The 27,420-nt window shown below is 49.1% G+C and overlaps 1 protein-coding gene across 3 annotated transcripts; it reads left to right on the top strand.

The window, feature by feature from the left end:
* Positions 1-677: 677 nt before the first annotated feature.
* CARD14 (caspase recruitment domain family member 14) lies at positions 678-27,345 on the top strand. Of its 3 annotated transcripts, none has more exons than XM_080993651.1 (21): positions 678-822; positions 6,503-6,737; positions 8,151-8,288; positions 8,625-8,950; positions 16,098-16,268; positions 16,788-16,907; positions 17,547-17,672; positions 18,354-18,497; positions 19,049-19,177; positions 19,403-19,530; positions 20,233-20,327; positions 20,990-21,035; positions 21,844-22,033; positions 22,323-22,449; positions 22,916-23,153; positions 23,293-23,356; positions 23,778-23,889; positions 24,088-24,261; positions 24,939-25,042; positions 25,203-25,318; positions 26,240-27,345. In XM_080993651.1, exons 1-21 carry the CDS (start codon positions 781-783, stop codon positions 26,445-26,447), a joined length of 3,033 nt encoding a protein of 1,010 aa, XP_080849777.1. In that variant the 5' UTR covers positions 678-780; the 3' UTR covers positions 26,448-27,345. The 3 variants fall into 3 exon arrangements, with proteins under 3 accessions (XP_080849777.1, XP_080849778.1, XP_080849776.1); XM_080993652.1 differs by having other exon boundaries at positions 19,046-19,177; positions 20,236-20,327; XM_080993650.1 differs by having other exon boundaries at positions 19,046-19,177.
* The last annotated feature ends 75 nt before the right edge of the window (positions 27,346-27,420 follow it).

The following is a 27,420-nucleotide window of genomic DNA, read 5'->3' as shown; positions in this document are numbered from 1 at the left end:
GAGCCAGTTGAAATGTAAACTGCAAAGGCTCCAGAACAGCCCATGTACTTTTTGTTTCCAACAATAAAAATAAATAATGATAGGTCCTACCCACCAGAGCAGGAGAAAACAAGCTTGTTCCCTCTTGTTCCATGTGACAGCTTGTTCCATGTGACAGCTTTTGAGAGATATTTGAAGATGGCTATCATATCTCTTCTCACTTACCCTGCTCCTTCAACCCCTCCTCATAAGGCTTGGTTTCCAGACCCTTGATCATCTTGGTTGCACATGTGAGTGAATGTATTTGGTTTTATTCCAACCAAAGTTATTTCCAAGGAAGCAATATGCTTTGGGATTTTGTCACTGTGTACCATTCATGATATTTGAAATATTGTAGGAGATAGTTATGTGCCTTACAGTTTTGTTCATGGGTGAGAAACCAAGGTGAGAAAGGGCAGTGCTTGTCCAAAACCCACACTGGTGAAACTACTTGAGGGAGGACTTCAACTTTGGCACCCTGGTGTTTACAACCTGAGCCCACATTGTTACTTCTGCGAACTCTCAGCTCCTATAACTGGAAGGAAGTCTGATTAGCTTGCTGAGGTATGATGCCTTGCTATGTAACTAAGCCATACACCTCTGGTGGAATAATAGATCTCTCTTAGCCTGGCACTCTGCCCAGGAGGAAGAACTGCTGATGAATACATTAAATCTCCTTGGCAAGCAGAGCTGGTCCTCCTGAAAAACCTGTTCACTGTTCTCCAGACATCACAGTCTTTCTCCAAGACATGCAGCACCAATATGTCGAGGACAACATTCTCCTCTGTGGATCAGCAGGAACAGGTAGGACTAGTAGGGTCTCAGCTTTAGCGTTCAGTGTTTCTGTCGGGATGGCTTGGCCTGAAGGAAAGGAAGGGCTGCTATCTCAATCACATCCAGGGCAAAAGAGCTGAGGAGAATAGGAGTTTGGTAGGTTACTCAGTGAGCTGAAGGTCTTAATTTGGACTTGAGGGTCCTCCTCCTCCATTTACTTCAACACCCCTAAATGCAGGCCTTTAGGACCTTCAAGGCTGATAAATTGCTTTATACAGAGAGCCATATAGAGACCCAGAAACTAAACACCTGAGAACAGCAGGGTTTTTCTTCAGTGGGAACTTGCCAGAACTCAGTTCTGGCACCTCTCAGGTAAGTTCCAGAACTTCTCAGGTGGGTGCCATTGCCATTCTAAGAGAAAGAGGGAGATGTTCATGGTGAGTTCTAGCACCTCTTTTTCTAGAAAAATAGCAGTGGAGGACAGGACCTAGATGTTCTTACCCCACAGAGTCCCCACTCCTTGTTTACTTATTGGAGAAGTTCGTTTATTTGTTTGTTCATTGTATTTTATCCTCCCTCCAAAGAAACTTAGACAGTGTGCACAATTTCTGCTCCTAAATTCCCTGCTTCCAACCACTGAAGAATTTGGAATTCCAGATTGTTATTTTCATTGCCTCATTCTTTCTCTGCAATGGAACGTTGGGTTTCGAGTTCTCTCTACGCTTAAGTGGCTGGGTACACTTCTGGCTTTTTAATTTTTATTTTTTTTTAAATAATATTTATTAAAATTTCAGAAGAAAAAGATTACATTAATAAGAAAAATAACAATAAAAAAAGAAAAATACAAAGCACAAAAAAGAAAAAAACAGTTAAAAACAATTCCATCTTTTCATCGCTTCTCTTACATTTACTTGTTTCCTGGACCTCCTCATATCTCCCTCTTTTGTATTCCAATTCAATTTGTTAGTCCAGCAATTCCTTTCCCTCCTTTTTAATCCTGATCTTTACTCTTGATATATTATAACATTAGATTTTTACGTATTAAAAACCAATTTTTCCATATTCTTTTATACCAGTACAGCTAGAAACCACTTAACTTCAATCCAACATCATTCTAACATTCATTAATTTTGCAATATTTCTGTAAATAGTCTTTAAATTTCTTCCAATCTTCTTCCACCGACTCTTCTCGCTGGTCTCGGATTCTGCCAGTCATTTCCGCCAATTCCATGTAGTCCATCAATTTCATCTGCCATTCCTCCAGTGTGGGTGAGTCTTATGTCTTCCAATGCTTTGCAATAAGTATTCTTGCTGCTGTTGTAGCATACATAAAGAAAGTTCTGTCCTTCTTTAACACCGATTGGCCGACTATGCCCAGGAGAAAGGCCTCTGGTTTCTTCAAGAAGGTATCTTTAAATACCTTTTTAAATTCATTATAAATCATCTCCCAGAAAACCTTAATCCTTGGGCACGTCCACCAAAGGTGAAAGAATGTACCTTCAGTTTCTTTACATTTCCAACATTTATTATCGGGCAAATGGTAGATTTTTGCAAGCTTGACTGGGGTTATGTACCACCTGTATATCATTTTCATAATATTCTCTCTTAAGGCATTACATGCCGTAAACTTCATACCTGTGGTCCACAACTGTTCCCAGTCAGCCATCATTATGTTATGTCCAACGTCTTGTGCCCATTTAATCATAGCAGATTTCACCGTTTCATCCTGAGTATTCCATTTCAACAGCAAGTTATACATCTTTGACAAAATCTTAGTTTTGGGTTCTAACAATTCTGTTTCTAATTTTGATTTTTCCACCTGGAAGCCGATTTTCTTGTCCAAATTGTATGCCTCCATTATCTGATAATAATGAAGCCAGTCTCGCACTTTGTTTTTTAATTTTTCAAAACTCTGCAGTTTCAATCTATCTCCATCTTGTAACAAAATTTCCCAATATTTCAGCCAATTGACCTCCATATTGAGCTTTTTCAGAGCTTTCGCTTCCATCGGTGACAGCCACCTTGGGGTTTTATTTTCCAATAAATCCTTATATCTTATCCAGACATTAAACAATGCTTTCCTGACAATATGGTTTTTAAATGCTTTATGTGCTTTGACCTTATCGTACCACAGATATGCATGCCATCCAAATACATTGTTAAAACCTTCTAGATCCAAAATGTCCGTGTTTTCAAGAAGCAGCCATTCTTTCAACCAGCAAAAAGCTGCTGATTCATAATAAAGTTTAAGGTCTGGCAGGGCAAATCCACCTCTTTCCTTTGCATCTGTTAGTATTTTAAATTTTATTCTGGGCTTCTTGCCCTGCCAGACAAATCTAGAAATATCTCTCTGCCACCTCTTGAAACAGTCCATTTTGTCCACAATTTGCAATGTTTGAAACAAAAACAACATTCTAGGCAATACATTCATTTTTACCGCAGCAATACGGCCCAGCAGTGAAAGCTTCAAATTTGACCAAATTTCTAAATCTTTTTTCACTTTAGCCCAACATTTTTCATAATTATCTTTAAATAAATTCCCATTTTTTGCTGTCATGTTAATCCCCAGGTATTTAACTCACTTCTGGCTTTTTAAAGATGTCAGGCAATAATCGGCAACGTTGCATACATGAGTGAATTAATAATGATGCATATTATGTATTTCTGATGTTTTTAATCTGCCCAGGACTGTTAGGTAAAGGATTATGCAGAAATCTCAAAATAAATTAATGTAGCAAGAGACCTAGGGTCCTGGAGGGTAGTGTTGGCAGAGCCAGCCAAAGATTTCCCTGTGGCAAAAGTTGCTGGTGCTCCCCATTCCCCGTACAGAAGCCAATTGGACTGGTAACTGAATGTTATATCAACAGACAGTGATGGGACAGCATCCTCCAAAACACCTGAGAGGGGAGAGGAGGAGAACACACCAACACAGAGAGCTCTATCCTCCAGCACCTTGCTGCTGTTCCCTGCCAAATGGTAGGGCCAAGCCCAAGCGATCGGGTTTGTTGCTTGGTGGCGGCGATGGCGGCTTGCTTTATTATTTGATTTAGGAAAGGAAGGCAAAAATAAAATTTCTACCCCGATCTGGAAAGCTTTTGCCCCCTATCAGGCACTTCAAATTATCCGAAACCTTTTTTGACCAGTATTATGGTTTCTCCCCAACCACCTAAAAAACTCTGTGCCTAAAAGGGAAATGGCTATTGACATGATTGTTCATCTAACTGTACTTTCCTTGTTTGGGCAGCCCGTCAGCTTCTTGAACTGCACTAGCTGGAATATGGCCCTGTGCTACTTACTTTCAGATAGGAAGCCAAATCTAATTGGTTGCAGTGAGGAGGAGGAGAAGCTTCTAGTTTGATGGTTAGGATAATGTTCTCATCCCTGCCTACCTTATTAGAATTTTATTGCCATGTTTAATCACTGCTGCCTCTAGGTAAATGGGTTGGTTGTGTTAACAGTCCATTGTGGCCCATAAGAGGACTGTATCATTGTTGTGGTTATTTAGTTAGCACTAGATATGTGCTAGACACTTGGAAGGACACAGAACAGACAGGGGAGGTGCCATCAGGCTTTACTCCAGAATTCAGCTGACATCCACACTGTAAATGTTAAATAAATGTGTAGGTTAGATAACAATTTATTAAGTTAGATAACAATTTATTAAGGTGCCTGTGTGTGTGTGTGTTCATTCACCCACTTCTTCAAGTGTGGAAAAGTTCCAATGGCAATACTTCTGGGTTTAGTTTCTTTTGGATAAGGCAGCTCAGGATATTTGGGATGCATTTATAATGTTTGTTGACAAATGTGCAAGCAGAGCATAAGTGGAGGCAAAGCATGCATTTCAAACATATACCCTGTATATGGGTAGCAGCTTGGTCAATCCTGCAGTTTCAGTTCACTCCAACCAGAGCACACACATGCTTTGAGAAAATGTCAACTGTTGTTTTTCTGCCTTCTGGCCATCAGATGGAGGAGTGTCACCTTCTCCAGACTCAAGGTGGTGTCTCATTCAAACACGTGCAGAGATTCCTAGCCTACTAGGAAAAGATCTCCTAACCATTAGTTCCTTTTCATGAAATAGCAAGCTTCTATTTTGAATTATTAACCAGCAATCCTTTGTGAGCAGGCTGGGAAGAAGAAAAAAGTCTGGCAGAAGGTTTTACACCATAAATAGATTTTCCTTCTGGAATCAATGAACCAATGTGGCTGATTTTAATAAACTATTACAGTAGTACCTTAGGTGAAGTACTTAATTCGTTCCCGAGGTCTGTACTTAACCTGAAACTGTTCTTAACCTGAAGCACCACTTTAGCTAATGGGGCCTCCCACTGCTGCCGTGCCGCCGGAGCACGATTTCTGTTCTCATCTTGAAGCAAAGTTCTTAACCTGAAGCACTATTTCTGGGTTAGTGGAGTCTGTAACCTGAAGCGTATGTAACCTGAGGTACCACTGTATTTGAACCTCATATGCATCTTTGGCATGCAGGTTCATGCTTTGCTTGTGACACACTGTAATCAGGACTCTCTGTGCTGCACACAGAAAAGAGCTCAAATTTTGTGCCCTGTGTAAATGATGCAAAATACAAATAATAATAATAATGCACATATAATGTTTGCAAAGTACATTGTGTTTGCCATGGGGAGGAGCAAGCCAGTACGTGACACTGAAGAACTTTCCTCTCCTTTACCATTGCATGCAGTGGTACCTCAGGTTACATACGCTTCAGGTTACATATGCTTCACGTTACAGACTCCGCTAACCCAGAAATATTACCTCGGGTTAAGAACTTTACCTCAGGATGAGAACAGAAACCATGCAGCAGCGGCGTGGCGGCAGCAGGAGGCCCCATTAGCTAAAGTGGTGCTTCAGGTTAAGAACAGTTTCAGGTTAAGAACAGACCTCCAGAACGAATTAAGATCTTAACCCGAGGTACCACTGTATTTTAATCCAGCTGCTCTTCCGGCACCTGAGATTTCAGTAGGCATTGCTCACACTATTTCAAGCCTGTGGTTTGTTTGCTTCCATAAGGTCTAGAAGCATTTTAAGAAAAAGGGAGAAAGAGAGGGCATGGGGAGGGAGAAATTACGCACCCAGGACTAAATTGTTGCTACATTTAGGTAAGAGAGTATAATAGACACATTTCAGGCAACAGTATGGATAATTTACTGTAATCTGTAGCATCTGTAGTATGTATGTATGTATGACTTGAATTTATATACTGCCCTATAGCCAGAGGTCTCAGGGTGGTGAATAGAACAAAATCAGAATATAAAACCACAAAATATATAATCAAAATAAAAACAGCAACCCAAGAACACCTCCCTCCAAAAAAAACCCCCCAAAAAACCACCACACATTTTAAAAGGCCATAGGATGTCAATCAAATCAACCAAAGGCCTGGTTAAAAAGGAACGTTTTTGCCTGGTGCCTAAAGGTGTATAATGAAGACAGGTGTATAATGCGTGTAGTATTAGTTTGGATAAAAGCAGAGAGGATTATGGACTCGATCTCCAAGAATCCTTTTGGTCCTGCAGTATTGTGCAATGCTGTTTTCTAGGCTGGGATTCGGCCTCTGCTGTGCCACACACCCAGTTTGGAACAAGAGCTGTGTACCTTATGGAGCGCTTACCTACTGTGTATTTAGAGCTTCAAAAAACAAGTTTTTCATTTGTGTCCTTCGAAAAACTACTAGCCCCTCTCGTCCTTCCAGGTTCCTATTATGGCGGAGGCAGGAGCAGATGACCCCATCCTGGTTGATCAACAGCTCCGTGACATGGACGAGGACCTTTTGTGGGAGATGGTAGAGGGTCATCGCTACAGAATTGTTCGTGGTGTCACCCCGAGCCGGCTTACACCCTACCTGCGCCAGGCCAAGGTGCTTGGTCAACTTGATGAGGAAGAGGTGCTGCACAGCCCGCAGTTCACAAACAGCGCCATGAGAGTGGGTGAGCAGCCTTAGTGTGGCAATGTTGATGGGACGCCATAAGGCACATCTACCTATAACAGGGAAAGGGGATATGTTTCTTTCTTGCTCCTCTCCCTCTAGAAGAAATGCAGAAGGGGAGGCGGGACAGCCCTGTTGAACTTTGTCTACACCAAGTTTATCATTAATCATGCTCACCATAAGCGGATGAGGAAGGCTATCAACTTTAGGAGCAGGCATAGCCTGTGTCCAAAGAATCTCAGCATGGCAGTGTTACCACTGGAGGGAAGGCTAGCTGTTGATGCAAATATTTGGACTACTAGGACATCATTTGTGGCTGGGGGAATAAATGTGATACTACAGTGGTACCCCGGGTTACATACGCTTCAGGTTACAGACTCCGCTAACCCAGAAATAGTACCTCGGGTTAAGAACTTTGCTTCAAGATGAGAACAGAAATCGTGCTCCAGTGGTGCGGTGGCAGCAGGAGGGCCCATTAGCTAAAGTGGAGCTTCAGGTTAAGAACAGTTTCAGGTTAAGAATGGACCTCTGGAATGAATTAAGTACTTAACCCGAGGTACCACTGTAAATGGGAAGGAGTTCCTCTGTGTCAGTCAAAGGAGGATGGGTGTTTCACAAAGGGGCAACCTGGTGCCCTCAATATGTTTTGGACAACAATGCTTATCAACCCCAGTCAGCACAAGGGCACCAGACTGGAGAAGGCTGCCAAAGACAGATAGGCAAATTGTCCCACAAAGACCATAAAAGGTAAAGGTACCCCTGCCCATACGGGCCAGTCGTGACCGACTCTAGGGTTGTGCGCTCATCTCACTCAAGAGGCCCGGAGCCGGCGCCATCCGAAGACACTTCCGGGTCACATGGCCAGCGTGACGAAGCTGCACTGATGAGCCAGCGCAGCACACGGAAACGCCGTTTACCTTCCCGCTAGTAAGCGGTCCCTATTTATCTACTTGCACTTAGGGGTGCTTTCGAACTGCTAGGTGGGCAGGAGCTGGGACCGAATGACGGGAGCTCACCCCGCCGCGGGGATTCGAACCGCTGACCTTATGATCAGCAAGTCCTAGGCACTGAGGTTTTACCCACAGCGCCACCCGCGTCCCTTTACAAAGACCATAGGTAGGGTAAAATAATTCCTGCACAGACCAAGGCTGAAGGAAGGAAGCCAAAGCTGGGCCCGTCAAGACAACTGATTGCAGCCTATATTGCAAGACTTAAAGACTGCTCTGTTGGCTTCTCTGTACCGCAAGTGCTATAGAAGGCCATTTAGCTGGCTAACAAAATTACTTGCAGAGATATGGCACATCACATCACCTGCCATGTTCCACTGACCCAGCAGGCAGGTTGGGTCTTAGGGAGCCCCATGGGAGAGGAACTCAATCGCTTTATTCTGTTGCTCTTTCTTATTCCCTTGCAGGTCACATGCTGGATCTCTTGAAATTCCGTGGGAAAAATGGAGCCCTTGCCTTTCTGGAAAGCCTGAAACTCCACAACCCAGATATTTATGTGCTCATCACTGGCTTGGAACCTTCCATAGACCACAATCATTTCAGTGGTGAGTTTTCTCAAACCCTGTACCCCACCTATTCATGGTTCACTTTCTTGAGAGGAGACAGTTGTGTTAAAAACAATCTTCAGCCCCTGAAGTGAGGCTGACCCAAGATGTTTTGGCACCTAAGGCAGATAATCAAAATGGTGTCTCTTACACACACACACACACACACACACACACACCCCTTTTCCCCTTGCCAACTTCCTCACAGGAAGCAGAAATACAATAAACACCAGACTGCTGCCAAAATCTGTCTGCCTGAGGTGGATGCCTTGCTCTGTCTGCTTCATGGTAGGCCTGGACCAGTCAAAGGCCTAACTGTTATTTCCCTTACCCTAGACTTGATTGAGAGTTCCCAACTGACAGAATGCTTGGCCAAGGCAGTGAGCAGCCTGCAGGAAGAACTGAGCCAGGAGAAGCGGCAGAAGGTGTCTTTGCTCCATCACTGCCGCAAGCTGAAGGAGAAGACCGCCCGACTGGAAGCACAAGCTGAAAGCCTGAGCGGCATTGAGGCCGAATGTAACCGGATGAAGAGGGAGCTCAGTGCCCATTTCCATGAAGCCCTCAAGCTTAAAGATGAACTTTATGGCCTGTCTTTACGTTACAGCAGTGCCCTGCAGGAGAAGGACCTGGCCATCACCCGCTGTCAGAGCCTGCAGGAAGAGGTGTGGTAGGGTGTTGTGCTCAGCTGATGTTGTCACATCATTTTAGGAGTGAAAGGCTGCTATCAGGAATAATGGATGTGCATTATGTGTTTCGAAGAAATTCCCAGAGTCTTTCGCTAGTCCTCTAAATGAAGTTTCAATGAATGTTTGGCCACAGCTCCAGAGTGCTTCCTGTCAGTAATCTGTAGCTATTTTTGTACATGCCCACTTTTACTGCTAGGTGTTTCGGAATGCAGGAATTGTTAGCTTGCCTGGAGGAATGCCCAGCTTGGCACCTTGCCTCCACTGGAGGCAACGATTTATGCTGCAGCTTCAGAGGAAAGGCATAGCTCTTCCTCCAATCCACACCTCCTCCAATACAATTACCAGTAGATGATGACCCATTTTGATTGACTGGAAGTGACATAACATAAAATTCCATGGAAATGATGCAATCTGATTCCAGACCAAGATTGTTTGGTATCTGCTTGTCAAAAGAGACTAGGGTTTCTTACAAGATGACTCCTGAAATGCCTGGTTTATTGGACCTATCTGTGATGGCCTGGGATTCCGATTCGGAGGATGAAACAGAGGAATCCCAGCCTGCACAGGAGTCCCCGCCTCCAGGGCCGGCTGAACTGGGGCAAGGCCTAGATGCTGAAGAGCCTGCACCTGTGGCAGTGCATCAGGAGCTGGCCCCAGGTGAAGCCCTTCTGGCCCCAGAGGGGCTTGACGACTCAGAGGCCACAGGTGAGCCTCCTCCAGGGCCCAGTAACCCTTCGGCCTCTCCTGATCTGCAGAGGCTTAGGGCACTGGTTGCCCCCAGGAGGAGTGCTCGCCTTAAGGCCAGAGGAGGCGGGGCTCCTGGGGACCGGGACCGCCCCTGGCCTTAGAAGAGGATAAAAGCCCAGTCAGCCCGGCCCCAGGTTGCGGGAGCAACGTCGTTGTTGGCTTCGGACCTTCCTGTGTTCCTGATCCCTGCTCGGCCTCCTGTTCCTGACTATCCGGTACTCCTGTTCCCTGCTCGGCTTCCTGTTCCTGACTATCCGGTACTCCTGTTCCCTGCTCGGCCTCCTGTTCCTGACCATCCGGTGTTCCTGTTCCCTGCACAGCCTCCTGTTCCAGCGTTCCTGTTCCCCGCCCGGCTCTCTGCCTCGGACCTTGCCCCTCTTCGTGTGGACTCTGCTACACCCAAGGTACCTTACCCCCGGGACCAGCACAGTTTGCTCCCGCCACACCCGCACTTCCCCTTCGTAGGGGTGCGTTCGGGAAGAGCCAGAGGCCATGGCTGAACAGGCGGCTGCACTGGTGGCTTTGGCCCAGGAGAACCAGGCCTTGACTCACACCGTGCAGCAGCTCAGCGACGCGGTTGTGGCACTTCAGCAACGCTTGGAAGCCCTACCGGCTCCTGGGGCCGACGCCCCGGCTCCTGGCAAGTACCCAGTGGCTTTGCCTGAGAAATTTGATGGAGCCCCGGCCAGCTTTCCCATGTTCCTGGCCCAGGCCAAGCTGTATATTCAGGGGCGAGCCCGGAACTTTCCTGACGACCGCACCAAGGTGCACTTTTTGATTAGTTTGTTAAAGGACCAGGCGGCCAAGTGGGCGTTGCCGCTACTCAGGCAAGACTCCCCCTTGCTGGCAGACTATACGGGGTTTTGCAATCGTTTGGAGGCCGCGTTCGGCAACCCCCAGAAAGAGAGTCAAGCCAACCGGGCGATTCGGCGTTTGAAACAGGGCAAGTCCACGGTGGCCACATATACCACGGAGTTTCGGCTGTTGGCACAGGACTTGACCTGGAATGACTCGGCACTGCGGGACCAGTATCTCGAAGGGCTTTCGGACGAGGTACTGGACCAGTTGGCCACAATGGAACGCCCCACCACGCTGGACACTCTCATTCAACGGAGTCTACAAATAGACGACCGGTTGGAGGATCGTCGTCAGGCCCGGGGTCGCCGACACTTCCAGTTCACGGCACCAGCTTTTTCCGGCAGCCCCACGGTCACAACTGATTTAACGGAGGAGCCTATGCAGCTCGGGGCAGTGCGGCCACGCCTTTCCCCCGCAGAGAAGGCGCGGCGTCGGGAGGGAAATCTCTGTCTTTACTGTGGCGGAAGTGGACACTTCGCTCTGTCCTGCCCTGAGAAACGCCAGCTGCAGGGAAACCGCCAACCCCAGTAGCTGATGGCCCTAGCTACCGGGGGTCCCAAACCGTACAGAATGGGCCCGCACCAATGGACTTGCAACATCTTATGGTTTCGGTACGTTTATACCCTCCAGGTGGGCCCTGGATCCTCACCCATGCTTTGGTAGATTCAGGGGCAACCCGCTCCTATATGGACGCTGCTTTTGCCGCCCATCATCAGGTGCCACTTCAGAACAAGCCAGTACCGGTCCAGGTGGAAGCGATTGATGGACGACTTCTGCGTTCAGGTGCCGTTACTCAGGAGACCCAGCCCCTGGTCCTGTGTCTCCAGCAGCACCGGGAGTTGCGAACTTTGGACATTGCCTCTATGCCCCGCTTCCCCCTGGTGCTCGGGATGGACTGGCTGGAAGCCCACAACGTTCAGATTGACTGGGTCAAACGGACCGTGCACTTCCCAGACCCATGTTCCCATGCTCAATCCGGAACGCTGGCGGCCGCGCCCTCAGAGGAGGCAGCACCCACGCTCCCAGCCGTGTACCAGGACTACCAGGACGTGTTCGAGGAACGGGGGGCAGACCAGCTGCCGCCGCATCGGCCTTTTGACTGCGGCATAGACCTCCAACCCGGAGCGCCTTTACCAGTGAGTCGCTTATATTCCCTAACAGAGCCAGAGCGCGAGGCTTTGCAGGACTTCTTACGCAAGAACCTGGAGCGTGGGTTCATTAGGCCTTCCACCTCGCCTACCGCGGCACCAGTGCTTTTCGTTAAGAAGAAATGTGGGGAACTCCGCCCTTGCCATGATTACCGAGCCCTGAACAAAATTACCGTCCCAGACCGATACCCCTTGCCCCTTATCTCGGAGCTGCTGGAGCGGGTGCAAGGGGCACAGGTGTTCACCAAGCTGGACCTCCGGGGGGCCTACAACTTGATTCGGATCCGAGCCGGGGATGAGTGGAAGACAGCGTTTGGGACCCGGTACGGGCAGTTCGAATATTTGGTTATGCCTTTCGGTTTGTGCAACGCGCCTGCTGTGTTCCAACGCTACATCAACCACGTGTTTCAGGACTTGTTAGACAAGTACGTGGTGGTGTATTTGGATGACATACTGATTTACTCCCGTGACCCGGCTTGCCATGAGGGACATGTCCGGACCGTGCTGCAGCGCTTGCGTGAGCACCGTTTGTACGCAAAGCTCAGCAAGTGCGAGTTCCATCAGCGGACTGTGGACTTCCTTGGTCACCGGCTCTCTCCAGATGGGGTGCAAATGGACCCGGGGAAGGTGACAGCGGTTCAAGAATGGGCGGCACCCCGGAACCGCAAGGACCTGCAGCGTTTCCTGGGGTTCGCCAATTACTACCGGACCTTCATCGCTGATTATGCTCATCGCACCACCCCGTTGACCCGGCTACTGCGCCCAAAGACGCCGTTTTCCTGGGACAAGGAGGCAGAGGAGGCGTTTCAGGGGTTGAAGGCCTGTTTCCAGAGGGCACCAATCTTACAACATCCTGACCCCTCTCGACCCTTTGTGGTGGAGACCGACGCTTCCAGTACGGCTCTCGGTGCCGTCTTGTCTCAACAGATTGGTCCTGAAGCGCCACTCTTACCCTGTGCCTTCTATTCTCGCCAGCTCCTACCAGCGGAGCGTAACTATACTGTGTGGGAGCGGGAACTACTGGCCATCAAGGTAGCCTTTGAGGTCTGGCGCCACCATCTTGAGGGGGCACGACATCCGGTGGAGGTGAGAACCGACCACCGGAACCTGGAGTACCTCCAGACCACCCGCAAGCTGAACCAAAGACAGATCCGGTGGGCGTTGTTCTTTTCCCGGTTCCAGTTCCGGATCCGCTACATCCCTAGCTCTCAGAATCAGAAGGCGGATGCCCTGTCCCGGAAACCTGAAGACAACACAGACACGGTACAGCAAGCAGAACCCACCACGATCCTACCTCCGGCTGCATTCCTGGCCACCCAGGAGGCGCAGCCACTGCAGGTTCGGGTGCGGGAACAGCAGCGGGTCGACGCTTGGGCCCAGGAACGACTCCGGGAGCTGGCTGAAGGGTCCAGCCCACAGTATCCGGGGCTGGTCCTGCATCAGGGCCTCCTGCTGCACCACGGTCGTCTGTACATCCCGCCAGGGCCACTGCGGCTGGAGGTTCTCCGGATGGCCCATGATGCCCCAGCAGCGGGGCACTTTGGACGGTATCGGACCACCCATCTGGTCAGTCGTGAGTTTTGGTGGCCCCGCCTGAAGGCTGACGTGGCTCGCTACGTTGCTGGTTGTGATGTCTGCCGGCGCGCCAAGGGACCTACCGGGCGACCCCCCGGCCTACTTCAGCCATTGCCAGTTCCACCGCGCCCTTGGCACACAGTTTCGTTGGACTTTGTAGTGGACTTACCCTCGTCTCGTGGCTGTACCTGCCTTCTGGTTTTCTCCGACCATTTCACCAAGATGGTGCACTGCGCTCCCTGTCCATCTGTACCCACAGCCAAGGAAACTGCTCAGCTGTACCTTCAGCATGTCTTCCGCCTGCATGGACTACCTGAGCGCGTGGTGTCCGACCGGGGCGTTCAGTTCACATCCCGGTTCTGGCGAGCATTACACCAGACCCTCGGGACAGAGGTCTGCCTCTCGTCAGCCTACCACCCACAGACCGATGGCCAGACGGAACGGGCGAACGCGGTGCTGGAGCAGTACCTCCGGTGTTACTGCAGCTACCAGCAGGATGACTGGGTCGACCACCTGGCATTGGCGGAGTTCGCCTATAACAACGCGGTGAATGCGTCCACCCAGCAGACCCCGTTCCAGGCCAGTTATGGTTATCATCCACGGCTGTTTCCAGAGGTGCTGCCGGCATCCACGGTCCCGGCGGTGACGGAGTGGCTTCAAGAGCTCCAGTCCCAGCAACAGCTTTTGGTGGAGCAACTGCACCAGGCCAAGGAAGCGTACAAAGCCCAGGCCGACCGCCACCGCCAGGTGGGGCCGGAACTTCGCGTCGGTGACCTGGTTTGGCTCTCCACTCGCCACCTCCACCCCTCTCGACCTTCGCGGAAGTTGGACGCCCGCTTCACCGGCCCGTTCCCTATCGTAGACCAAATCTCTCCTGTGGCATTCCGTCTCCGGTTACCCGCAACCCTGAAGGTTCACCCGGTCTTCCACAGGTCCCTTTTGAGTCCGGTGGCCCCACCCGACGAGTTCCACCCGAACCGTCCCCGACCGCAGCCAGTGTTGGTTCGGGGAGAGCCTGAGTACGAGGTGGAACGCATCCTGGACTCCCGATACCGCAGGGGAAAGCTGCAGTATCTCATTGACTGGAAGGGGTACGGACCGGAGGACCGTTCCTGGGAACCAGCGGCCAATGTCCACGCACCTGCCTGCCTCCGAGAGTTCCACGCGACGTACCCCGGCAAGCCGGGTCCGGACCCTCGGTTGAGGGGGGGGCCTGGGAGGGGGGATGGTGTGATGGCCTGGGATTCCGATTCGGAGGATGAAACAGAGGAATCCCAGCCTGCACAGGAGTCCCCGCCTCCAGGGCCGGCTGAACTGGGGCAAGGCCTAGATGCTGAAGAGCCTGCACCTGTGGCAGTGCATCAGGAGCTGGCCCCAGGTGAAGCCCTTCTGGCCCCAGAGGGGCTTGACGACTCAGAGGCCACAGGTGAGCCTCCTCCAGGGCCCAGTAACCCTTCGGCCTCTCCTGATCTGCAGAGGCTTAGGGCAGAGAGGCGAAGGGAACTGGTTGCCCCCAGGAGGAGTGCTCGCCTTAAGGCCAGAGGAGGCGGGGCTCCTGGGGACCGGGACCGCCCCTGGCCTTAGAAGAGGATAAAAGCCCAGTCAGCCCGGCCCCAGGTTGCGGGAGCAACGTCGTTGTTGGCTTCGGACCTTCCTGTGTTCCTGATCCCTGCTCGGCCTCCTGTTCCTGACTATCCGGTACTCCTGTTCCCTGCTCGGCTTCCTGTTCCTGACTATCCGGTACTCCTGTTCCCTGCTCGGCCTCCTGTTCCTGACCATCCGGTGTTCCTGTTCCCTGCACAGCCTCCTGTTCCAGCGTTCCTGTTCCCCGCCCGGCTCTCTGCCTCGGACCTTGCCCCTCTTCGTGTGGACTCTGCTACACCCAAGGTACCTTACCCCCGGGACCAGCACACTATCAGCTGAAGAGTGTGGTATTGTAGATTGGATTGTGTGCTAGGAGAGCCTATCACCAATTTCTTTGTAGTTGTCCAGATTTTTCTCTTTCCTCCTGTGCTATGATTAACCTAAGTATGTATTTAGCTCGGCTTCTTGCAGAACGTGCATAGGTTTGGAGTGTAGAAGACACCCCTCAGTAAGTGTTTACTAAGGGTTCTGTGGTAGTGGTAGTGTAACCCCACCCCTTAGTAGGAGTGGTCCTGTTTGGAGTTTCTACCAGCCAGTCAGTCATGCTCTCTTCTAGAATACTATAAGCCAGATGTGAGGAACCATTGGCTCTCCATATGTTGCTGAACTACAACTTCCATAACACCTGGCCATTGACCATGATTGCTTGAGCTGATGGGAGCTGTAGATCAGCAGCATCTGGGGAGCCAAAGGTCCCTACCACACCTTGTATAAGGTGTAAAGTGCTCAAGCAGGCCATTCCCCACTCCCAGTTTTCCATCTTTCTTTCCCAGCTGCTCCTCAACATTCTGTGGGCACTAAGCATGCTCAGTCTTTCCTTGGCTGTTGGGGATGGGTATGTGTGTCCCATTAGTTTTATTTGTTTTTGTTTTAAATTTGGAGTTTCCTTGAACGTGCTGGTGCCACCATCTGGTTTCTCAGTGGGCCTGTTTTGGCTCCAGTTCTGTTGTCCCTCCCCAGCTGAGTCCACTGTTAGAGGGACTGGCAGTCTAGCTGCATTCTTAAAACCAGACCCTCAGGTCCCGTGTTTCAGAGTGAGCATCCAAACCTGGCCAGGTGTTTCATGCTGCCACCACTCGTCTTGCTCGCTCACTACTGCTTCTTCTTCTTCTTCTTCTTCTTCTTCTTCTCTGTGTTCCCATCAATGGTAGCTGTACCTGATGAAGCAGGAATTGCAGCGAGCCCGGGTGTCATCCTATTGTGAATGGGAGAGGTCCCCAAGGCCAGCTGGGGACACACAGCCACAGGCCGATGAACTTCAGACACTGAGAGAGGAGAACGAGCGTCTCAAGTCAATGGTGGAGCTGGGGACCTTCAGTGTGGTAAAAGACTATTTCCAGGAATACTTTCATACTGGTTTTGCCTGTGCTGTGGATTCTTTTCACAGTCCTTTTCCTTCCCTCGGAGAATCCAGCAAACTGTAGTTCTGTGACGAGAGCTGGGGATTTCTTAACAGAATTCTTAGTTTCACAAAACAACCATTTCTATGATACTTCAGCAGCATATTGGTCATCTGGTGTAAGAACCAATGTAGGCTTGCAATGTAGATGTGCCCTTAATGTGTTTGCCCTAAATACAAGCTTCTTACAAACTTATATAGGCAACTGCACAGTTGCTTCCTCACATTTCAGCAAAATTGTTTGTCTTACACAAATCCCCTCCAACTACATAACATTCCTTTACTGGCTGCAGGAGGCTTAGCTTTTGAGGAGGCAGATTGTCACAGATCCAACCGCCACATATGGGTTTCCACACCCATCCTCCCCAACCTGGGCAAGGGTGTGGTAGAAGGATAAGAGAAGCAGAAATGTGCCTCTGATGAGCCTCTCTCATTTGTCCAGGTGCAGAAGGATATCCTGGAGCAGAACCTCGATGATGCTCTGGACGGAAAGCAGGAGCTGCTGAATCGCATCCACTCGCTGAGGGAGCAGGCGGTGCTTGCTGAGAATCAGCGGAAGCAGGTGAGGGGGGCTGCACAACCCATGCTTGCCTTAAGGCAAGGTGGGAGGCAGAGGAATCAAGCCTCTTTCCAGCTCGTGTCAGGAGGACAATTCAAATAGCATAGCTAGCTGCATGCCCATACTTCAGTCTGTAGCATGAGGTTACAGAATCCAGCCCATATTGTTTGTTTACATTTGTATTCCATGCTTCCTCCCCTAGGGGAGCTCAGGGCATCTAAGGACACAAAGCAATACCAAAAATAAATAAACCATAGAACATTTAAAATGTCAAACAGCATCTGATTAAAACTGTGGGAGCCAATACCTTTAGGACAGAGTCTCACAACAAAGGCTGCTTCAAATATATTTTGATGTTGCACCTGAATGCTGTCAAGCTGGGTTACATTACCAGCATAATGTAGGTGTCAAGAGAACCTAGGATAGCTCAGTTGGTACAGCATGAGACTCTTAATTTCAGGGTTGTGGGTTTGAGCCCTATATTGGTCACAAAGATTCCGGCCATTGCAGGGGTTTGGATTAGATGACCCTCATGGTCCTTTCCAACTCTACAATTCCGTTCCGTGCATTAAGGCGGTGGCAGAGAGTGTCATGCATTTACTGGGTGTTAATATCTTGCTAACATTTTTTGTCACCATTCAGTGCTGGGAAGAAAAGGAGCACACTCTGATCCAGTGCCAGAGGATGAAGGTGGACTGTGAGATCTACAAGGACAAAATCAGTGCCCTCCAGGCACAAGTGGCTGATCTGCAGAAAGAGAGAGATCAGGTAACCTAGAGGTCTGACCGCAGCAAAGAGAGGAGTTGTTTTCAGGGCAGGGGGCTGGGAAGTTACCAAAGTAAGGGAAGTGGTGGCTTGTCCGATTAGAAGGGATCTTTACCATTCTAGAATGTTGCAACAGTAAAGTAAATGTCCAGTCAAATGTTCCAAGCCATATAATGGACATTACCTGTTACTAGCTGCAAGGTTTTAATGGGCAGCTAGAATCCAGCCCAGTAGTTAAAAAGATAGCAGCAATTGTAACAAGGCTTGTTGTCTAAACAGAGAATTGGCTGCATTATTAATTCTGTTTGCAGAATCTCTTCCCCCGGACCTCCCCACATAGCTGTGTTACTCAAGGCAGAGGTCCTGCATTAGCAGAAAGTGGCCAGACAAGTAGGTTCTGCCTTACTTTTATATTTTGCAGTCCCAAGACAACTCAGGCAGCACCTTGGCTTTTCTGTTGGTACTGTGGAGTACTCCTTGCACTTCCTGTGGTATGTTCTGCCCCTATTTAGGTTTGATTCTCAAGGCTCCAGAGCAAATGGCTCACTGGAACCTTTTAAGCTATTGTGAGAATAGTTTTGATCTCCTGCACTTGTTCCTATAACTGTTGCTGCGGATAGCTTGTTTCCGTCTGTCTCCTAAAGCCCTTGCCGATGATGTGTTTCTGTCCCCCCCCCCCCCCAGGCCTACAGTGCAAGGGACACTGCTCAGGTGGAAATTTCTCAGAGCCTCCTGGAGAAAGATTCGCTCCGCCGCAAAGTCTTTGAGCTCACTGATGAGATCTGTGAACTCAGGAAGCAGACAGGCCTAAGTGGCTCAGTGCTCGCGGTAAGTTTTGGGATGAGGGTAACCGAGGGCCCCCTCCCATTACACCTCTCCCACTTCCTCGCCTATCCCCTCCCAGCTCGCCCAAACCTCCCCTCCCAGCACCCACTCCCCCACCCCCCCAGCTCACCCTCACCTCCAACCCCTTTGAAAGGAGGATGGGAGGCATTTCAGACACTGGCTTACCAAACTGCTCTCTGGAGCACCTCCCATCCTGCTTTTAAATAGCTCACTAGGGCCACTTGCCACCTCCACTGCTTGCTTGCCTACTGTCACACTGGAGTTACTGTAGCCACCTACTGACAGCCATGCAAACTGCAGCATGACAACAGAACAATTTTATTATATGGGGGGAATACACATTAAAATTACTTGTTAGCAGGCAACATACGCATATTCCCCAGCACACAGCATGGAAATGACTGGGGTAGGAGAAAAATGGCAGCTCCTTATCATCTATATGGCGTTGTTCCCGCTAGTATTTTCTGCCCTGCAGGCAGTTCTTTGCTGCGTGTTTTATGAGCCATTTCTCTCTCTCTGTTTCCTCTAAGCAGGTGCAGTGGGATGGGCCTGCCAGCTCTCTGACCAAGGAACCTTGTCCAAAGAGGAAGCAGCGTCTTGTGCGCATGAACGCCGTCTGCCCCCGGGGTGACAGCCAGGACAGCTTCTTGAGCATGTCTGAGGTGTATAGCTCACCCCTCCCCAAACCCACCATACTTTTTCCAACTGCAAGGCGGGGGGGGGGTTAGGGGGAGGCGCCACAGGATACTATCCTCAGGGTGTGGGGTCTCACTTGTCTTGCAGGCCCCCACTCTTTAGGGCACAGAACACCTGGGGGAAAGACCTGAATGGGGAAATTGGAGTTCCCCTGTATCTGAGTGGCCTGACCTACTTCTTTTCTTTCGCAGTCTTGGTCAGATTTAAGCAACAGGTCAAATCAAGAGCTGCTTGGGAGCATCCGCTCATGCTGCCCAATCCCACCATGTAAGCATTCCCTACAGAGGAGAGCCATGCAAGAAAGTTCTTTTTCCAGAAGGTGAGTACAGACCATGCTCTGCTATATACTGCTGGTTCCCAACTAGGCCTATGTGGGCAGGTGTGCTTATTAAACGAGAGAGAGAGAGAATCACGATTTTGATAGACAGGTGCATTTTGCAAAGCTGGCAAATAAATACCAATTTACAGAACTATTTTGGTTTTCTAATTTATTGCAGATGCTTTTTCCCCAGTCATCCAGATTTTAGCAGAATTTTCAAAGGGGGTTAAGAGCAATTAGGTAGGATATGGAGATGTGACGATTACCTCCCACCACCACTGGAAGTCTTTATAAGTCTTGATCTTATACTTTTCAAATGTTTTCTTCACAGCCATGAAGGGTAGAAACTTGCACCCTTAAGTCTTCATATACCACCAGATTCTGTGCAGCAGTTACCACGGCCACTTCTTGACAGCCGTGCAAACTGCAGCAGGACAATTTTATTATGTAGTGTTGGGCGGGGGGAGGGGGAACAAGTTAAAATGATGTGCTAACATGCTCCACTGGACATGTGTGAATCTGTTCTAGGCTCAACTAAACAATATATAAGGAGGAAATATTTTAAGATTGTTCATCCTGTTTATCATACACCCACACCCACCATCCTGAATATAACCTTGCAACCGCCATGACCCCCTGGATTGATCTAACTTTCCAGTTCACACTCTGTTATTTTCATCTTATTTATGTCTCCTCTTGCAGCAGTTCCCTGGAGTTTCTGGAGGACGATTTCCCTTCAGCTTCTGAAGAGAAAGTAGAAGACCCCCCTTTTGAGTATGAGATGGTGGAAAAAGATGGTAAGGAATCAAACCCAGGTTGGTGTGTCCCTGGCTAAGGGGAGGAGACGACTCTTCCCATTGAGTTATTGTATTTATAATTATGGTACCTCATTAGCTCTGGGTATATTGTAGCAGCTTCACTACCCTTCTCCAAAGGGTCCACAATCTAAGTGGGCCCTTCAGTTGGGACAGGGCAAACCAATCATATCAATAATAGTAGGAGACTTGTTATCAAAGTGTTAATTTTAAGTACAATACTGTGACTCCAAAGTCAGATCTGTACTAAAGAGAAAAAGCAGGGACATACAATTCCAGAATGTGCTTCCTTGGTGAATTCTGGTTACCTGTTTTTTGGGGTGGAGAACTTCAGACCTGCAGGGCCAAATGTGGCCCTTTAGGGATCTCTTATCGAGCCCATGAGACTTTCCCAGGCCACACCCCTCATCTAGCAGGCACCCCATATCCAGCAAAGCAAAGGAGACACAATGAGTAAACTCTGAAGGTTACCAGCCAAGCATTTTGTGCAGCAATAATAGATCCTGCCTCTTGTTGCAGAACTTACCTGTCCCATTCTGATTGGTTGGTGTGCAGCTTTGCTAACTTAACATGGGTGCCTGGTTAGAGACAAACAAAGTGGTCACTTAGCTCTCACCTATTCAAACATTTCTTTTTCATTCCAGATGGCAACTCTTTGTGGCTTCACCTGGACCCCTGCATCTCAGAGAGGTAAATGTCAAGTTCCCAACCACAGAAAATTTGGGTTGTAAGTATCCACAGACTCAAGGCCTAAGTCAATGAGGATTTTCTCAACAATTGAGGCAGCCACGTCCTGGGCAAAAGACAAAAGGGCTGTGCTGACATCAAGGAAAAAATGAGTTTGTTACCCAAGGAATCTATCTGAAGGCAACTTGCAGGGGTGAGGAAAGAGGAGAACGCAGGGCAAGAAGCTAGGTGGTGACAAGAAGGAGCAACAGAAATAAGAAACAGGTGTCAAGTTTAAGCAAGAACAGAACATCTGAGTAGCAAGTAGCAGGCCAGCTAACATTTTTGTATAGGCAAATAGCTGTAGGATTCCCAGGAAGTGATACCAGTCATAGGAGCTAACTCCTAGGGGCCAAGGGGTCTCCCCACCCCCCATAAAATATTTGAGGCCTCCTCCAAGTTGATAGACATTGCTATTTAATAGTGTGTGGGCAGTGCGTCATGTGATCGATTATGTGGGGCAGGGCTTACCTGCCTCCCCCCCCCATATATTTTGTTCAAGATTGCACCCCTGGTACGGGTCATCTAGGGTTAGTTGCCTACCATGATGTAAATGTGTGTGTCTGCATGCACATATATTTTTTCTCAGAGGGAAGGTTTTAAGACCTGATATTTCCGACAGTGGCCCATATTGCATGTAATGCTATGAAGCTTAGTTGAACCTGTGATGGGATGAGCCAAGGGGAAAGAAAGGGGAGATATGCACATCCCGGAGGAGACAGAAGCCCCCATGCCCACTCTGTCCTCACGGCTCCATTCTCCTCTTCCTCAGTGTGCCTATGCGCCGGCGGCTTGCACAGCGTTTCCCAAGCCGCATCACAACCATTGCCTTCCAAGCCAACACTTTGATGGAACAGATCAGCATCATTGGGGGGAACCAAACGGGCATCTTCATTCACCAAGTCACACCTGGCTCTGCTGCTGATGAGATGTCTTTGTCGCCAGGCCATCAGATTGTGCTGGTAAGATGTGCACATCTCCTCACTCCTCTAAGACTCCGTTGCTTATGCCTAAGGAGCCTTTCTTTCTCTTTCCCATGGAGATAACCTGTTTCCTTTGGACGCTTTACTCCTCCTCCTAGCTGCATCCCTGTCCCCATGTAGAGCCCAGGGAATGGCCACCTGACCTCCTGTGTTGTGGCTTCACCGGGCTGCAACTGATTGCCATCATATGTTTGTCTGTCTCTGGAAACCCTCCTTCAAAGCACTCTCCTTGATTTTATTTTTGCGCTATTCTTCTTCAAATTTGTAGGTGGATTATGGAGTCATGGAACCAGGTTTCAAGGCTGTCCTGGAGGATGCAACACTTGAGGAGGCTCTTTGGGTCCTGGAAAGGGTCAATGGCTTCTGCTGCCTGTCCGTGCGGCTCAATATGGAGGGTAAGGGTTGCCTGATGGGAAAGGGGAAGTTGCTATTAGCAATCAGTGATATGGATATTGCTTGAGGTCACACCATCAAGTAAGGTGAACAGTGGATACCACTAAGGGTGGCATACTAGGAGATAGGCAGACCTGCTTCATGGGTAGAATCCATTGGGAAGTTCCCCTGCACAAACCCAGTTGAAACGATTGTAAGCTGTGCAAGAGCATTTCAAGGAGGAATGTGTTAGATAGACAACTTTCTGGCGGATTGCACCCCATGTTAAATAGTGTGAATGAGGAGGTGCTCTTTTAGATTTTCCACCTTGGGCATCAAAATGTTTTAGGACAACCCTGGGCATCTCCCTAGCCATGGGTAGAGTCAGGAAGCCATCGTCATTGTCCCCATGCCCCTTGGGCTTCTCAACTCTTATCCTGTACTCCTGCTATTCCTGCACAGCATTTCCATTACTCTCTAACCCATTAGGCTACAAGAAGCTGCTGAGTGATCTGAACTCCAAGCTGGTGACATCTGGGGACTCCTTCTACATTCGGTCCAACCTCTGCCTTGAGAGGCAGGCACCTGGGGAACTTCTAGTAGGGTGCCATGACATCCTGCACATCACTGACACAGTGTGCCAGGGCCAAACACAGTGGAGTGCCTGCCAGGTGAACCCCTACACCATGAAAGACATGGATGCTGGCACTATCCCCAACTACTGCCGGTGAGCTTCATCATCTGAGGAGGCCTGAAAGGCCTCCTTAGCACATCTGAGATGGTCCTCTTCACATGGCCAAGGAGGGGGGAACACATCTACTCCTTTCTACCTAATGCATTCCTCTGTCCCCTTCTTTCCACCCTAGGGCACAGCAGCAACTCATCACCCTGATCCAGGAAATGGCCCAGAAGAGCACCGTCACTCACAAGGTAATTGGGAGCAGCCTATGAAATAATTTTAGGAAAGAATCTTAATATATTTTCCATATGGTTGCAGGCACAGCTCACTGGAATTGTCTTGTGCAGTAGCTTGTGCGCAATTCTGTGCAGCCATTCTTACTGGTGCATCTCTGTAAACACCGGTGTCCTCTTCCTCCATCCCTTGCTTTGGAGTAATGACGTCTCGTCACTGAAGTTAAATCTGCAAGCATTTGTTCAGATTGTGAATGGCAGTCACCGGTGACGAAACATGCAGCTCCACCAGCAAACATGGGCCAGTGCCATTTCCCTTGTAAGCCGGGGAAGTTGGCAGAGAGAAGGAAGCATATAACCTAACAGCACTGATATGTGGAAGACATACTGGGTGACAGTCATTTGGAATGAAGGCTTGACATTCCTTCTTGCCTTGCAGAATTCTGGGTTGCAGCCCAAACTGGTGCGCATCGTGAGCACAGACAACAAGAAGATCAATCCGCTCTGGTCATCAATGGACTGCAGCCTGTCGGACTCCAGCAAGCCACATAGTGAGTTCCAGCTAGTTTCTGTTTCTAAAAAAAAGATCATTACCCTTTGTCCTTTAGCAATGTGCCGTTCCAGAAGACAATTGTCTTGAGGTTGGTCTTCTGCAGCACAGTGGCTCATTTCTCTTCAGTGGGGATCTCTGGGTGTGGCCTTGAATGAGTGGACTCCTCCAGCCTTGGCTCTTCTTCCTCTTCATCTAGCGAGCCGCCGAGTCAGTCTTCACACCAGGAGCTGTGTTAGCTTGATGCCGTACACTTTGGTCAGGCCCTGCAGGCCTGGCTGCCCGCGCCCAGTCCTCCTGATGCCAACACTGTTGGGAAGGATCCTAGCTGACAAGTTGTGCCTGTCCAAAGCCTTTGAGAAATGTCCAGCAGGTACGTCCTTGGGATGGGGCCGACTCCATTGTTACATAAAATAGCTGGCTCCCTTTGCTGGAACTGTGCATGGGAATGGTTGGATAAGCCATGGGCCAAGGGAGCAGAGACCCGAGGGACTTTTGCTTGGCTTCACTCAACAGAGGGGGCAAGTAAATGAAGAAGAGGAGTTTGGATTTGATATCCTGCTTTATCACTACCCTAAGGAGTCTCAAAGCGGCAAACAATCTCCTTTCCCTCCCTCCCTCACAACAAACACTCTGTGAGGTGAGTGAGGCTGAGAGACTTCAGAGAAAAGTGTGACTCGCCCAAGGTCGCCCAGCAGCTGCTTGTGGAGGAGCGGGGAAGCGAACCCGGTTCACCAGATTACGAGTCCAGGGCTCTTAACCACTACACCACAAGTGTCTTCCACTGAAGCAATGGAATTGAGGGTAGTAGAGGTTGTCTTCTGACATCCATCTCCAGTTCTTGTCACAAGTACTGCCTCACCCCAAGACACACACCTTGACATCTTGGCAAATGTGCCTTGTGGTACATTTGCTCATTTTCTACTCTGCCCCACCCCCTGCACCCAGCAGTGTCACCAATAATTCCTGAGAGGCGAGGTCCAGTTTGGAAGCTTCTTCAGAACGGCACCAAGCCGTGTTGTCTTCTTGACCTGTTTCTCCCCTCTGCAGAGCCCCAAGGCGAAACACAGAGTAGAGATGCGCTCCCTGAAAAAAGCGAGATGAGTAGCAACTGTTGTGTTCCCCATCAGGCTCTGGAATGGCTGATGCAAAAGGTAACAGGGGTGCAGGGGGTCTGGGAATGTGGCCCAGGGGTGCAGATGCAAGTATCTCTTAGGAGAGACTAGGATTTGTCAACCCCCACCCCCCAGTTCTTAAGAAACACGCATGCACAGACTTGGAACTTAATTGTACCCTGAACCTGCTCCCCTCTAGAATGTGCATGGCTGGCTGGACCTGGGCCTGGAAAGTGTGCAGGAACTCTTGGCTATGGAAATCTACCCCATCATCATCTTGGTCACCATCAGTGAAAAGAATGGAAAGAAATTCAGGTAAGAGCCGCTGCTCTGCACTGAAAGGTCATTGTCTCCTTAGCGTAATCCTAAAGCCACGACAACCTTCTTCCTTTCAAGCCTGGATTTGAATTGCATAAAGTTAATGATGCAGCCTTTACAGTGGTACCTCATGTTACGGACGGGATCCGTTCCGGAGGCCCGTCCGTAACGTGAAACACCCGAAACCTGAAGCGCTGTATCTGCGCAGATGCGATTTGGCGCTTCTGCGCATGCGTGAGTGGCAAAACCCGGAAGTAACCCATTCCGGTACTTCTGGGTTGCCACAGGACGCAAGTCAAAAACACGCAACCCGAAGCGGACGCAACATGAGGTATGACTATAATGTATTTGGAGTGGCATTTATGGGTGCGGCAGAAAGTCACACCTATCACGTTGTGGATTGGCTGTGAAAAGTGGTTCTTTTGAATTGTCTTTTTTAAAAGAAGCAAGCTGCCCAGAGGGGTTGTTGTGCTATAGGACAGTCTAGAAATCATTTAAGTAAATAATAATTACATAACTGAACCCCCTGCAAAAGTATTGGATGACAACTATGCCAATCACCAAAACGGGCAGGGGAGATAATTTCTTCTGCCACTTATTCACGCCTCCCACCTGTCCCACTTCAGTCTTTGCCATCCTTCCTACTGTTGCCACCATTCTTCATCCCTTTTGCACTTAGCCTGGGGAAAATGTGCTCCTTCTCCTCCAGTGCCCCTTACAGCCTCCTTTCCTAGTCTATATTACACGAAATGGGACCGAGACTGCAAGCCTCACCCCGCTTACCTGAGAGCAAACTCTCTTGAAGCTAGTGGGGATTACTTCTGAGCAGACATGGTTTGGAGGATAACATCCCATGAGAGTAAGGCTCCCAGGTCTTACGTTGCTGACCTCTAGCACAACAAACGATCTGCGTTTCAGGAAAGCCCTCCAGCGCCTTGGAGCAACTGAGGAGCAACTTTTGGAGACTGCCCGGAAAGAGGAGGCCCAGCTGGAGACGGTGCCCTGCCTCTATGGCACCATCGCCCCTGATGCCTGGAGTGACCACGACACTCTTGTCAGCTGTGTCCGCGTGGCCATTGCTGAGGAGCAGAAGAAAGTGGTCTGGGTGGAACAAATGCCTCACTGAACCTTTTGGAAATGGGCAAGCGTGTGGCAGTCCTTTGTCTCAGGGCCTTGGAAGGACTTGACAGTGGTGCAATATATTCTGAACTAAGCTCAAGTGGGACTCGGGGCATGTTTGTTCCAACTTTCTGAACACTCTTCTATACACACACACACACACACACACACAAAACACACACACTTCCAAGCTTAATTGACCTTTTGCCTCCCAACCCTGACCGCACACCCAGCTATGCAGAGTCTTATGTTGACTAGGAAAGACGATGCTTCTGTTCCACTGAAAATCAAGACATTGTTCAGCTGAGTTAAAAAAAAATTCAGACATGTTTCATTCTGTGGCTTGTCCCCAATGGGCTTGTTCCCATTATTCTCTACATTTTGCTTAAAATGTTGAAAAAAAGGTGCTTTAGGGCCAATTTGAAAGCGAGAGAGACACCTTGATTTCAATGGGGCAAGTAGGCAAAGGATTTGACTCTTCAGATCTCAATAAATATGCCACTCACTATACACTATTAACACATGTACAAATGAAGAACGGTGGGATGTTGTATGATTTGCTATGCTCATGCCCTACATTTCCCTCCCCCAGAATATACGGGACCCTTGTGGCCTCTCTTTTAGTGTACTGGGTATCCCAGATCTCTCTGGCCTTCTGTCAGCACCTGCTTCTCAAGCATCTTGCAACATTAATACACTGCAGGTGTTTAATCCAGAGACTGTAGATACAATACTTGTAAACAATTGCATATTCATTCAAGCTGTCTCTTACCAGGTTTACCTTCCACTTTCTGTTTTTAATTACTTCAAGAGGTAAAGCAAATATCCTGATTTTATTTCATTTTGTAAAACAGCACAGTGCTAGGTAGCTCTGCTGCTTGCATTAAACTAAAATCCTTGTTGGACACTCTTATATATGTTTATTGCCTACCACTGCTATGGTGACCCCAACCCAAATCTCTGTGGGATTTTCCAGATTC

This window comes from Podarcis pityusensis (genome assembly GCF_964106645.2).
Source record: "Podarcis pityusensis genome assembly, chromosome: 2".
In the NCBI taxonomy this organism is placed as follows: Eukaryota; Metazoa; Chordata; class Lepidosauria; order Squamata; family Lacertidae; genus Podarcis; species Podarcis pityusensis.
Note: the sequence above shows the minus strand (reverse complement) of the source record. Positions and strands in the feature narration are given on the sequence as shown.